The sequence below is a fragment of the Solea solea genome, chromosome 4 (assembly GCF_958295425.1).
Source record: "Solea solea chromosome 4, fSolSol10.1, whole genome shotgun sequence".
Lineage (NCBI taxonomy): Eukaryota > Metazoa > Chordata > Actinopteri > Pleuronectiformes > Soleidae > Solea > Solea solea.
This window is the reverse complement of record NC_081137.1, coordinates 7,800,621-7,814,744: the sequence shown is the minus strand read 5'-3', so window position 1 is coordinate 7,814,744 and position 14,124 is coordinate 7,800,621. Positions and strand designations below refer to the sequence as shown.

Below are 14,124 nucleotides of genomic sequence, written 5' to 3'. Positions count from 1 at the left end.
GATTCAATCTGTTGTCATACAAGTTCACACAATGCAGAAAAATAAAGTCTTAAGTCGCTCCTCAAGACATTTTTCATGGACGTCTCTAGTCATGGCAACTTTTACCTCTCCAAAAATCAAAAAGGAACCCCCAACTTTCCCCCTCCGCATCCATAATATTGAGGTTATATATGATTTTTGGAGAGGTGAAAGTGGACATTTTCTGACATTAAATGACGTTAAGTTTTTTTAGAATGTCCCAGGAACACACAAACGCACCCTCGGGTCTGATAGTTTTGCTTAGCAGAGCCTGTTTTCACATGTACGATGTGGCATACCACTGTCTATGAAGACTAATAACACCTAACACATGAAAAAACATTAAAAGCCACACACTACAGCTTTAAAAACTTTAAAAACACTACAGCTTTAAGTGTGGTTGTTGGTGCCAGACAGACTTGTCTGAGTATTTCAGAAGCTGCTGGTCTAACTGAGAGTTTCGTGCACAACCATTCGAAAAAAAGAGTAAATATCCAGTGGGCTAAAATGTCTTGTTGATGCCAGAGGTCATAAGAGAAGGGCAACAATGACTCACTGAACGTGGCCTTATAAAGTGTGAAGTAGACCCTCACACTTCATAAGGTTTATCTAATTAAGTGAGTGCATGTATTAAGCTCATCAAAAGAGTTACTATTCACTGAATATTTTTTGCAGTTTTTTGTGTTTTAATTGTTGTGAGGACTGGCTGAATCATGTGTTGGCTCAATAATTCCATTCAAAGAAGGTCTCGTTTGTCTCTTAAAGGCCTGTGTGCTGTACCATGGTACTGACACTGATATACTTATATATATATACCTGTATTTTTTTTCCACACAGTTGCCTCTGTCTGCTGAGGTGAGCTTGTATGTTGAATTAAATATACCCCCACTCCATGTCTGCCTTGACACCAGTTTGTAGCCCCACAGCCTTTTTCACTCGTATCAGCTTACCGCAGGAATGGAAGTGTGAAATCTTTACTTGTTCCACTGAAATCTCTAATGCAGCTGGCCAGTGGTTGTGGGTTTGCTCGGTCCACAGGGGTGACATTCGGTGGAAAATACTAAAATATATTTATTTCCCCTGAAACACTAGGTTGTATATTTTCCTCTTGTTTACTCCAAAAGACAGATTCATTGTGCAGGTTGTGACTTGCTGTAATATTTCCATTTTAGCTTTTAGGGGGAAAGTAACTCACTTCTCATATATAATAGTTAAAATACCTTCATTTAAATAGCACAAACAAATTATGAAGCACAATAAACTGTCACAGGTCACGCAAAAACAATTCATTACTTATCTTTTGCAGAAAGTGTATAAAGGTGACATAGACTGGAAGCTCCAATTAACGCTGCGTTTGTGTGTGTATCTGCGTTATGACCTCGTTTATGAAACCCTAAAGTTTCAGAACAAACAGTTCAGCCACTGCTGAGAAAATAGTGTTGTATTGTTTTCCTGGGCTCTGCGAAGCGGATCGGCACTTCCCTATGCTGATGATGTCATCAGATAACCTCATAACTAGTCTGGGCACATCCGGTTGCGTACATTCAACCGCAGAAGAAGAAGATCTACCCTCGTTGTAGCTGCTGAGATGCAGAGCATCCACCGTGCCAGAGGGGGAGCTGTGTATCTGAGAGCTGGCCTACCAATTACGTCACTTCCAGGTACCTGGCCAATCACAGGACAGTGGGAAAGCTCTCGTTGGCTGGCCAATCACAACAAAGTCCACGTTCTGGGGGTGTGATTTTGGTCTGAAACAGCGCGGCTGACTTTTGTTTCTATTTTGATCGGCTCGTTTGCAGCGACTAGGCGATTTTTAACCATGAGAACAAGTTAATATAGTAGAGTTTATAAGTAGACCTCCATAACTAACATATATGTGCGATACAAGCATTCGATGTCACCTATAAGACAAGCACATCCAAACTAAACAAACACTAGGCGCTGGACAGGACTGAAATAAAAATGATAAAAAAGCAGAAAGTGTCCACACGCCAATTGTTGCTTCCAAGAACACTATTACAGACTAGGTGATATTTTACCCAAGGTCTTCATTTACAGCCTTTCATCTGGGTCTGTAGAAGGGTTTGGGCTTTTTTTCTGCTTTTCATCCACCCTCCCCTTCATATAACATGCATGTCTTTGCTCAAAACATCTGGAGTTCACGAACTTTTCCAATGTAAAGTTAAAACACAACAGGATGCCAGTATGTATATATACGCACAAAATAAACCCTGGCTCCCTCTGAGAACAGAAGCAATTTAAAATTGCCAAGCACATTACAATGACCTGTTGTCCTTGCCATAATTAACAGACAGCAGAGGGATTAGTGGATTAATTTACACATCCTGTTCAAGTGGATGCTCAAGTGGCAGCAAGATACAAGTGGGCAGCGACTGTCATTAAAATGCAAGAACGACAAAGCGAGTCCTTTGATAAGACCCTCTTATCAACACTGGACATGGCCGTACAAGGCCACACTCTAACTAAACAGTCTGCTCGTCGTGACTCTCTTAACTGTTTTCGTTTGGTAGTGAATGACAAAATCATCTTTAATTTCCCACATTCTAAAAAATTCAGTGAGTGGTCAAGGTGTTGGACTGAAAATGCAATAGATTTTCTCATGGTGATTTCCTGTTGAGATTAACTGTTCCGGGTAATGTGGATGAACTTTTGGGGCAGCCCACGGCCAAGAGCAAGAGATCAGGGCTTGTAACCACAGTGTTGCCAATTCAAATCCTGAGCTGAGATGTTCCTTATAGCAAGGTACCTATAGTGTGCTGCCCCCTGCTCCTGTGTGTTCTTTGGTGTGTAAGTTAAATGCACCACTAAATATAAAACTAATTCTAATGCAAATATTCACTCAAAGTCTTGGTCGTGACTGCAGATACACCTGCTGCTCACTGCTGATTCCTCCAAGGTGCATTGACAGTGGCTGGATGGCGTCACTGCAGCTCCTCCTTGTGGTCAACACAGTGCACTAGACAACACATACACAAGGTGTATGCTTTTAGTTGAGAAAGATACTCCAATATTGTTATTATAAGATAAAGGTCTTTTTAATTAGGAATGTCTTAGTGAGATCTTATTATACACACAGCTGGGTATAATAAGGCATCAGCATGGCCCTAGAGACAGCTACATCAGCTGGCATCATCATAATGAGAAGCACATTTCACTTCCAGTTCTGTGTTTGATGAGGCTTGAAATAAAACGTAAGTGTTTTCATCGGCTGTCACAGAAGCATATATGAACCGCTATTACACTCCTGACATCTGAGGCAACATGTCAAGCCTCATCAGTGTTTTATACCATAGAAATTGTATAATGAATGGCACTTAACTGCTTGGGAGAAAAAAAGATATAGAAAGACTAAAGTACATTGCCGCCCTCTAGTGGGCATTGGGATTTAATTCAGTACTCCCCTATAAAAGCACTCATTTAATTTTATTATTATATTTCCTTATGTACTGTACTTAAGAACAAGCTGATGGTAACTTAGTTTTTGGTTTTATTCCAGAACAATAATGTTTTAGTTCAAATTTCAAGATTCTGAATGTTTTAATGTAATTATAACATAACGAAAGTGACTATATCTAACAAGTACAATGACAATACATCACATCTTAATGCTTCTTCATAATGAATATTTTAGTTCAGTTCAGTTTATTAGGGACCCACATTTGCCATGACACATCAGGGAATGGCTGCGTCCAGGGAGTCATGCTTGTTGTTATAATAACACGTGCTGACATTATCTTCATACATTTGGTTTTTGGTATACCTACTGATGATTTTTTTTACAGATTAACTAGTTTCTTTTATTCTACATTTAAATCATTCGAATAGATAAGGGAGTTTTAATCTACACTGATCAATCCAGTACCAAGGTTTTGGAAATACAAGCTTAATTGTCCTGTGACAGGAGGCACTTTAAACTGAAGTGGGACCAGAGATAATGACAGCCTTGTAAGGAAGTAAGTAGGAAGCTTAACTGCAGTAACTTTGCAAATTGAATTATATCAATTTATATTATAATATATCAATAAGTAATCTGTCGCAAAAATCAAAAGAGAGTTAGTGATGTACCTAAAGGTTGCATGATACAGAAGGCCGAGTTTGGACAAGACGGGTAGTGAGACAATGTTGTAAATAGTGTCACCATAATTATGTGAAGGGAAAGGTTACTATTAAACAGGCTGAAACAGGGAAAGCATATTTGGTTTGCAGAACTGTGTAAGCAGGGAACTAATAATAGGACAGGACATGCTGTGAAGGTGACTTACAGTGACTGAGTGACCTAGAGCAGAAAAAATTAGAAAAAAATGATAATAATAATACAAAGTCAGAGATGTCTTTAGGTGTGAGGTCACTGATTGCACTGACGACACATTTTGAAGTGAAATGTGTGCTAAATATGTCAAGTTTGTCTGTTTTTCACTGTGTGGTGATTAGGCCTCTCTCTTTCTCTCAGGAGTCCTTGAAGTGTGTCCCTGTGACTTTGCTCAGTGTAACTCACACCACAGAGCAGTCTTCCCTGCTCTGTGGTGTGAGGCGCGAGATTTCCAACTAGAAACTAAAAGAGAACAAGTCCACGCGGTGACTCATTTGATGTTCCGGCGGAATTAAAGTAACATCACGTGTATGTTTTAATATCAATGGCTTACTCGCACGGGACATAGTATTACGCAAGGTGACGCCCCACTGCTTGATTGGTCAACCACGCTGTCACTCTTGTGTGTTGACCAATGACTCCGACTCGCAGTTCCCGCGATGTCTCGCGATAGAGGGTGTTCGATAAATCCGCAACGCGTCCGTACAATCGGCCATTTCGTCGGCACAGACCATCAGCCGCAGAGGGCACCGGGGATACATCCAGTCTACTGCTTAACCTGAACGAAAACACCACCAACAACACAACACCATGTCTGAAACCGCCATCTCTTTCGCCAAGGATTTCCTGGCTGGTGGCATCTCCGCCGCCATCTCCAAAACAGCGGTCGCCCCGATCGAGAGAGTGAAGCTTCTCCTTCAGGTAAAAAAAAAAATCTGTCTACCGGAAGACTCGCTGTGTTAGCTGGGTAGCTGCTGCGATTACGCTCGCTGTCCCTGGATTATGGCGCTAGTTCGCTTTGACGGTCACCCTCACACACACCAGGGCCTGTAGTTTTAACCCCGTTAGTAGTTGGTGACAGAGGAATCATGGGTGTCCCTTAAGTGATGGGTATAAGGATTTAAGGTCATATGATCGAGGATGACCTACGCTAGCCTGGTTGCTAGTGCTAGCTTCCCACGTTAACCTTACTTAGCCGGCGTAGCTAACAAAGGACAAACGCCTGTAGATAATTTTGGGACCTTTTGTACAAACACTCTGAAAGTCATCCTGTTATACTGTGATTTCTTTCATTGCATAGGTAGTTTTATTGATAGGGCGCGTTCTATATATTTCCGCTTTGAATGATTAAGATGCAGGCCGGTTAGCTTCCGTACGCAGAGAAGGCTGCACCTCAGTCCGGCCTCACTCATTCTCACCCCGGTCAACGAGTTTTTCACCATTTTTCCTCCAACTTGCTCAATGACATTGTTCCTAACTTTTCGAGTACCATCTCCACCTGCTTTATATTGTCATTTAAGTTAAAAACAATACATTTATTTCTCTTTAAATGATTCACATCTGGATGAATCAAAGTCCATTCAAAACCTGTTTAACGCCAACATTCTGATTTAGATGACTTTAAACCCTGAAACTTAACTGCAAATCATTAAGTGCATACCAAGGTCACTACAAGGGGGCCTGTCTGTCTTTCATGTGTTAAACAATTGTCTCCTCCTTCACTTTAGGTCCAGCATGCCAGTAAGCAGATCACCGCTGACATGCAGTACAAGGGTATCATGGACTGTGTTACCCGTATCCCCAAGGAGCAGGGCTTCCTTTCCTTCTGGAGAGGTAACCTTGCCAATGTCATCAGATACTTCCCCACCCAAGCCCTCAACTTCGCCTTCAAGGACAAGTACAAGAAGGTCTTCCTTGATGGCGTCGACAAGCGCACCCAGTTCTGGAGGTATTTCGCCGGTAACCTGGCCTCCGGTGGCGCCGCCGGAGCCACCTCTCTGTGTTTCGTGTACCCCCTCGACTTCGCCCGTACCCGCCTGGCAGCTGACGTGGGAAAGGCTGGAGCTGGGAGAGAGTTCAACGGCCTGGGCGACTGCCTGGCGAAGATCTTTAGGTCCGATGGTCTGAAGGGCTTGTACCAGGGCTTCAACGTGTCCGTGCAGGGTATCATCATCTATAGGGCTGCATACTTCGGCATCTACGACACAGCTAAGGGTATGCTGATTTTGAACCAATCCTTATGCAAACCCAGTGAGGGCTAATCTACGGGTATTTGACTGTAACCATTTTCCCCTTCTGTTTGCAGGTATGCTTCCAGATCCTAAGAACGCCCACATATTGGTGAGCTGGATGATTGCACAGTCCGTGACAGCTGTCGCTGGCCTGACCTCATACCCCTTCGACACTGTCCGTAGGCGTATGATGATGCAGTCTGGACGTAAAGGAGGTGAGTTAAGACAAATGCACAGTACTCCCTTATGCCTTTGTTGGTCTACACATTTATCTAACTTGCATTCTTTTCTGCAGCTGACATCATGTACACCGGGACCATCGACTGCTGGCGCAAGATCGCACGTGACGAGGGTGGCAAGGCCTTCTTCAAGGGAGCCTGGTCCAACGTGCTCCGAGGCATGGGTGGCGCCTTCGTGCTGGTGTTGTACGATGAGCTGAAGAAAGTCATGTGAATCTTCACACGTTGTCACATCACTGTCCAATTTGGCTAACTGTAATAATTTTCCATTTCTATGGACTCAGCATTCTGCCTTATTTATGGGAACAAAAGTTTAGTGTCTCATCACTAGCCGTGGGCGATGGCTGTATGTTGTGCATCTTTTTATGATTTTAAACGTTCCACACCATCTTTACAATGTCATTCCTGTAAAAAACTGATACCTCCTGTCACTATGGTCCCAAGTTGAATAAATTTATTCTGGGGAACAACTATACCATTGACGTCAACTGTCTCCATCCCAGTGTTCCAGCATGAGATGAGCACTTGTAGGATATGCCATGCATGAAGTAGATTATACCCAACGGCTATATTTATCCACACTTATCTCTCCCTGAGCCTTCCTGGTTTGACCTGTAGTCACTCGTAGAGGAGGTGACCTGACCACTGGCTGCTTTGAAAATTGCTTGACACACCACTCAGATTTAAATTGAAGTCATTTTGCATTGGCATGTCCCTGACAGTATATGGTTTATAGATTACCATTACCAGCAGCTCGAGATAAGTCTTAACTAGTGCAGTTTAAACCGGTTTTCATGTAATGCAAGGGCATTTTCTTTTTTTTGTGTGTGCGTCACATTGCACGACATTACACGATACAAATCACTATTGCTTTGGACTCAAATGAACATACGTTTCCATGAATACTTGTCTGAAAAACGTGGGGTTGTAAATGTGAGAATGTAGCCGACTAAATGATGAAGAAAAACCACAATAAATCTAGGTTCACTAAGCTTAACTGTATGAATTGTGTTTCTCCAAGAAGGAAGATGAGCGTGTTTATTTCTAAAGATCCAAGATAATGACACCACACACTTAGAGGCCATTTTGTGACCAAGAAGATTAAATTTGAATAAAACAATCTGCACATTTGAGAAGCCGCAATGAGCACCTTGTTTAATATATTGAGAAAAGAACCAGTATTTAATCCTTCTAAATTTAATCTCGAGAGCAGTGAATTGCCACTGGATATTGGATGAAATCAAATTTGGCTTCTTGACTGTAATCAGTTGGTTTCAAACAGGTTGAAACAAATCCGGTTGTGAGGTGTGACGGTGAGTGCTGTGAGATCCTTCCATGGAAAAGACCTTTGATAGAAGCAGATGCCTGATACAGTACATGTTGGTCATAGTGATTAGAATTCAAACATCCCCTTGTTATCAGTTGCCATGGAGATACGCGGTGATTAAAGTAGCCAGAAAATGAAGCGGCTTGTCTTTATAAAGCTGTCTAATCGATGAATCGACACGCGGTACTTGAATTGTTTAGTAATGACACATCACTACCGCACAGATGCGGAAGTGTCATGGTCCACTCCTGTGATGCTGTAGCTTGACAGCAGAGGGCGCCTGTGGCAAACAAGTGGGAGTCAGGCGCGCTCCCCGTACCTGCTGCGCGTGCTTGTGTTCCTCACTGAGGTATCATAAGAAAAAGGTATAAAATGAGTAGTGGACTATTATAAAGAGCTGCACAAAACATGCTCAACTACCTTTTATTATATCCGGACTCTGTGACACTGCAGTGAAGGTCAATACGTATATTATAAGTGTATTGTAAATACTATTTCTTTTAGTTATATTGTATAAAAAAAAAGCACAATAACTCCTCATAATATAATCAAATATACATCAAAAAGTAAAGTGTGGCATAATAATAAATGAATAAACAAAGTCGGGTTATTAAAGCAGCCGTTAAGCAGCATATAAAATGAATGGATCCAAAATCATTAATATAACTCTCCCTGCATGTTTTAAATGGATTTAGTAAAGCGCTGGTGATTTGCGTGTCACACTCATTTTTCAAAGAGTGCACATTAGCCAGTGTTGTGTCCCGATTTATGATCAGGTACCAAGACTGTGATTAACTTTATGTACAATGAAAAATATGTATACTTTTTTTTCCCCTTCCTCTGGAAAAAAATAAATAAAATACATATCATTGTGGTAATTAGGCTGCCACTGTATTTTTCATTTATGTTGACAGTGTGTTTTTATACAATCCATAAACTTGAGTGTGAAGAAAAATGAAACAGTCCAGAGTAAAAATGAATAATAGGAGGATAAAAAAAAAAAGGCGAGCTGAGGCAAAGCAGCCATTTTCATCAGACAAGCCTTCAGAAAATACTTATAACTTATCGTGGCAAATAAATCTTTTAAACCATTATTTCATCACAGTCTTAGAGTGTAAACAGCAGGTCCTTAATCCTCTATTCCTGAATGTGTTTATCAGCTTACACCCTAAAAAAAAAAACACTGACTTTATCACAATTTATTAGTAAAATCAAATTCAAAATATACATCAGCAAGCCTTGTTAAAACTGAACGTTGAATAGTAATTGTAATAATGGATAGAAATCAATCTGATTTAAATCCCTGAATGTGTAATAAAATTAATAACTTTCTATCATTTAATTGTGATAATGGTGATTGTTATTTTTTCATGTGCAGGCGTCGGAAACAGTTTAACTCTCATCAGCTGCTTAATCTCACACATAACGCTTTTAATCAGTAAAAGCGTAAATTGATTACGCTCCGGTCGTTCTTATTACCCCATACATGAAGTTGATCAGAGACCAAAAGCTTCAGACCTGTTATAGACCGAAACCTGGTCCTAACGAGGCAGAACCTCATTTCTGAGGTAGGGGTTAAGACTTGAATTGTGGTGAGATTAAGGTTAGACTTTGTTAAGGCCGTCCAAATGAATGGAAGTCGAATAGCTGCACAAATTTGTGTGTTTTTTTTTTTTAATTTTTGCAGCAGAAAAACTCCGGATTTCATCGAGCTCACCTGCATCACATGGATCCTCACGTACCGACGCTCGGTATTCTCTTCAAGATGAAGAGCAGAACAATAAAACAGCAACAAGACTTTCTGTGAAGTACAGGAAAGTACTAGTTTTTATTCCTTCATAATCAAACTTCACAAACAGCTTGAACTTGTACAATACCTCAGAGAGTGAAAATTACAAAAAAAGTGCTGGTAACATTTACAAAAATCATCCTTACTTAGCAACAATCAGTTTATTCTTCCACACTTTTTTTAGTCTTTTGTATTAAGGCTTAATACTTCTGTATAAAGTATATGCAAGATAAGTCTTCACAGTTTTTCGAAAAAAGTCACAATATTATGTAACATAATGAAGCTTTTACGGCTATTTTCTTTATAATAACAAATACACATCACTGGTAAATATATGTGAAATACAGGGCTTATTGTAAAATGGCAAGTAATGATACTGTTTGCTGAGATAAATTGATTCCACACACTGTTATAGGAAACATACCATTGCTATAACTGAAGGAGGAAAAGAAAATGATAAGCATAAACACTTGGGAGATCGCCTCCAAACTTTGGCACATCCCATGAAACAATTTTCACAAAATTTATTTCTGAAATCATATATATGGAAGAATAGTTGAACTGGCATAAAGTGAAAACATGCTGTGTAGTAAGGTGCTAAATCAGAGATATTACGTTGCCAGCCTCTTTTGTTTATTTTTTTTTTTCCCCCACATGGACTGACATGAATAAGGTGCATTTGTAAGACTCAAAGCATGTAGGCTTTTTTTTCTTTTTTCTTCAGATGTCAACAAAATATGTAATAAATACAAATTTTCAAAAAAAAAAAAAAAAAAAAAAAAAACCCAAATAAATGTTGACCAATAGTCTTGAGGCGACCTCTTCTACTCATGCATTCCCATGGATTGAGAGAAATGAATATCTCGACTGCAGTTGTGTGACAAACTGTGGTATGTGAAAGTAAAAGCTGTATTGTATTCTTGGTATGTGTTATTTGATTTTTTATTTCTTTTTTTTTTCTATTTTTATTTATTTATTTTTCTTTTTTTTTTTGAAACTGTTGAAGTTGTGACAAACTTGATGAGTAAGGAGATGGACTAGAAAACTGAATAATGCGGAAAACTAAGCCAAGATATATTCACAAGATCCTCTAAGCTGCACTGGTTTTTACAGGTCAACAGATGAGAGCTCTAGCCCTAGACTTACCAATTTCACCCTCATGCATACTGTACGGTTAAAGTGACGCAACAAGCTTGCTTAAATAGTCTACATCACAAAAGCAATTTGGTTTTAGTGCAAACACAATTGGCTGGCTTCAGCTTCTCAATAATAACAAGCTCACCAAGGAGATTACAAGAAGGCACATACTTATGCTTCCTCTAACACGAAACATATTGAGACAAACCGCAACATCTTTCAACAACACCACAAAGCGGTGAAAACAGGAAAGCCACTACATCCAGAAGAAAATGGCGACGCGTTCGCTGTGTGTGAGTTATTGAGAAACGGTGACTTAGTAACGACAATGCCGTGGCGAACTGGAAAAAGGATGGTACATTTGTTGCCAATGATGCTAGGACTGACAAAAGGTGCATTATTTTCATTTTTTCTCTTTTTTTGACTATGTCGTCTCACGTTAAAGCATTTCTTGTGACATCTCAGATGAAAAGCACTCAGAGTCACAGAGACATGTGACTCTTTTTTTTTGTTTTTTTCTTAAGGGAAAGGCGAAAAGGTGGACGATAGTGGACCGCTGCGTTAATCTTTTGGTATTTGTGTTTATGTTTGAATGTGTGATGAAGACAATTGACTGTTGACTCATGGGAAATGACTGCTTCCCTCTTACATCCCGTTTCCTTACTTCAGATCTGTAAGCGCTGCTGCCTGATTTGTCCAAAAACAATCACAGGAGGAAACAATAGTTTTAATGCCCCTCAAATCTGGACACCAATACCCAGGGTACTGCCGGGCGACAAAACAACAACAAAACAACTGCCACGAGCAAGCAACAAATAAGTGTCGTGTACATTTTAACAGGTGACCAATTCTGTACCTTTGACTACAAAAAAAAAAATTTAAATATCACGATTTACTCAGCATTCCCACTGTGGGCAGACAAAAATCAGACACTATGGTTGGAAAAATGTGTTGAGTGAATTATATTGCTTTAGATAGAAGAAGACCAAAATAAGTCTAGTGCAAATCTCTTTTCTGGTTTGAGAAGTGGTGGTTGGTGTAATGAGTCATATCTGATCGACCATAGTAAGCACATACAGGTGAACGTGAGGACTGGAAAATTCCTCCCTTACAATTAGTTTTGTTTCTCCGGACATTTAAGAGGGCGCTCTCGCTTCTTCAGAAACAAAAAAAAGAAAAGCCATTAAAAGACTCGCAACAATTTGGAAGGAGAAGCCCAATAAATATTATATGTAAACCATCACACAATCAGTACAATTATCTAGGAAATGTCTTAACGTCTTACCACTGAATGACTCCTGTTTTACATTGGGGGGGCATTTTAATCACCCGTCCCTGTACAGCTGGGAGGATGTGCTTAGTCTTACAGCTCAATATCTGTGCTAACGGGTGTTGTCTGTGCAGTTTATGTCTGTCAAATACATCTCTCAACTTGGAAAAAGTTGGAAAACTCGCTCCAGTCCAGTGTTTGACAAATCATATTATAAAAAACGTTCTTGCACATACATTAAAAAAAAAAAAAAAAAAAAAAATCCCCTATTTCAAAACAGCAGTCAATACATTTCAAACAAGCTTGTTTCATAACAACAACAACAATAATAATCATCATAATAATAAAATACAAACCAACTTGGCGCATAAATTATCAAAAACAAACTGAAAACACATTACTGCAGCATATATTTCAGGGTTGCTTAGTTGTGATGTTAACTACCTTTACTACAACAGCTCCACTTCTGCCAAGTTCAAAACTAAATAGAAGTATTTTTAAATTTTTTAAGGGAAATAATAAAATATCAGGCTAATGTAGGCCCCCCCCCCCCCCCCCCCTCAAAAAAAAGCCTCACAAAAAAATATACACATATTTATAAGCACATCTCATAGTTCAACTCAAGTGCAGGTTTACAAAAGCATCTACATACTAGATATGGCAGCAAAAAGCCTCGAAACCAGATGAGAAAAATAGAAATAAAAAAAGCTTTATATTAGGGCTCGTGTAAATTCGGATTTGAAATGTCAATATTTGAGCAATTCTGTCTTTGTCCTCGGTGTAAAACCTCACCTCGCCTGAATTACAGTGATCACATTTCCTATTTTAAATCGCAGACTGTAGAATTAGACCTGGCAGTAATAAAACATCGGTCAAATCTTAGCCGAATTCTGCTTACGGATGATGTGTTGTGATTATTACAAAAATAGATCATCCGTTTGATGTATATTTGGACCACGTGACATCTTTGAGTTTGGTTTTTACTTTTATTGTCGTCAAACAGTGACTTTTGTTTTATTCGGACTAATATTGGAGGTTTGCACCTCAGCCAGATTTGCCTTGAATTGTCTGAGACTGGAAATAGTGTATGATTATTATGATTCTCTTTCCTTTTTATCTTTTTGGCTTAATAAACAACCTACAAAAATGTGCAAACTTAACATCTTGGTCCATCTCAAGTATAAATGGCTAAATATAATCTAAAGTCACAATGTCAGATTAGTATTTTAGGGACAGCCTTAAAAGATGAAACAGTGCCAATATTTGAAGAAAACAGAACAAGAACAAAAAAAAGTTCGAACTAATCCAAATGTGACGGGGAACGTTGTGTTGAATGTGTGTATAAAAATGAATAATACGACGATTATTGTTGTGTTTACAGCCGTGACTGACACGCACCACAGCTATTGTGTCCGATTCATTTTTTGTGATTCAATTCTTTTGTTCAAAAAGAGAGAGAAAAAAAAAAATAGAAGCAATCTATTTTGGTCTACAAACAGGCAAATGAATACACACCACAGCACTGTGAACAACCGCTCAAGTGACGGAACGCAGATGCATTTTCACACGCACGCTGCCATGACAAGAGCAACAAACATGACTGTAGCAATCAAGCCCCACACATAGAAAAGAAATGTTAGTTTCTCTAGAAAAACAAAATGCAATGAATCTTAACCCTTCTTTGGTTTGTCAAAACAAACATTGTCTAGCACAGTATGTTTTTTTTTTTTTGTGTTTCTTAATTTGAGTACTGGTGATAAGCATGGCCCCCTGTTTTACAGCGGCGTGTGGTGACGTGTTTTAATTCCGCGCTGGCTCAGAACACTGACCAACATCATCTGCGCTGTTTTTTGTGTGTTTTTTTTCCGGCCTCTGCGTGATTAGAGAGAGACCGACACAGGCAATCAGGAGTGGTAGCATGTTCTATAGTGCATGTTGTGTTTTAGGACCAGTCCACACAAACTGGGCTCCAAGCTTATAGGGTTTGGGATTGAGATGAGAT

The 14,124-nt window shown here is 39.5% G+C and overlaps 1 protein-coding gene across 1 annotated transcript; it reads left to right on the top strand.

Moving 5' to 3' along the window:
• Positions 1-4,837: 4,837 nt before the first annotated feature.
• si:dkey-251i10.1 (uncharacterized protein LOC100038774 homolog) lies at positions 4,838-7,591 on the top strand. Its single transcript, XM_058628205.1, has 4 exons — positions 4,838-5,050; positions 5,857-6,343; positions 6,435-6,575; positions 6,656-7,591. The coding sequence occupies exons 1-4, from the start codon at positions 4,940-4,942 to the stop codon at positions 6,811-6,813; spliced, it is 897 nt and encodes a 298-aa protein (XP_058484188.1). The 5' UTR covers positions 4,838-4,939; the 3' UTR covers positions 6,814-7,591.
• Positions 7,592-14,124: the final 6,533 nt, after the last annotated feature.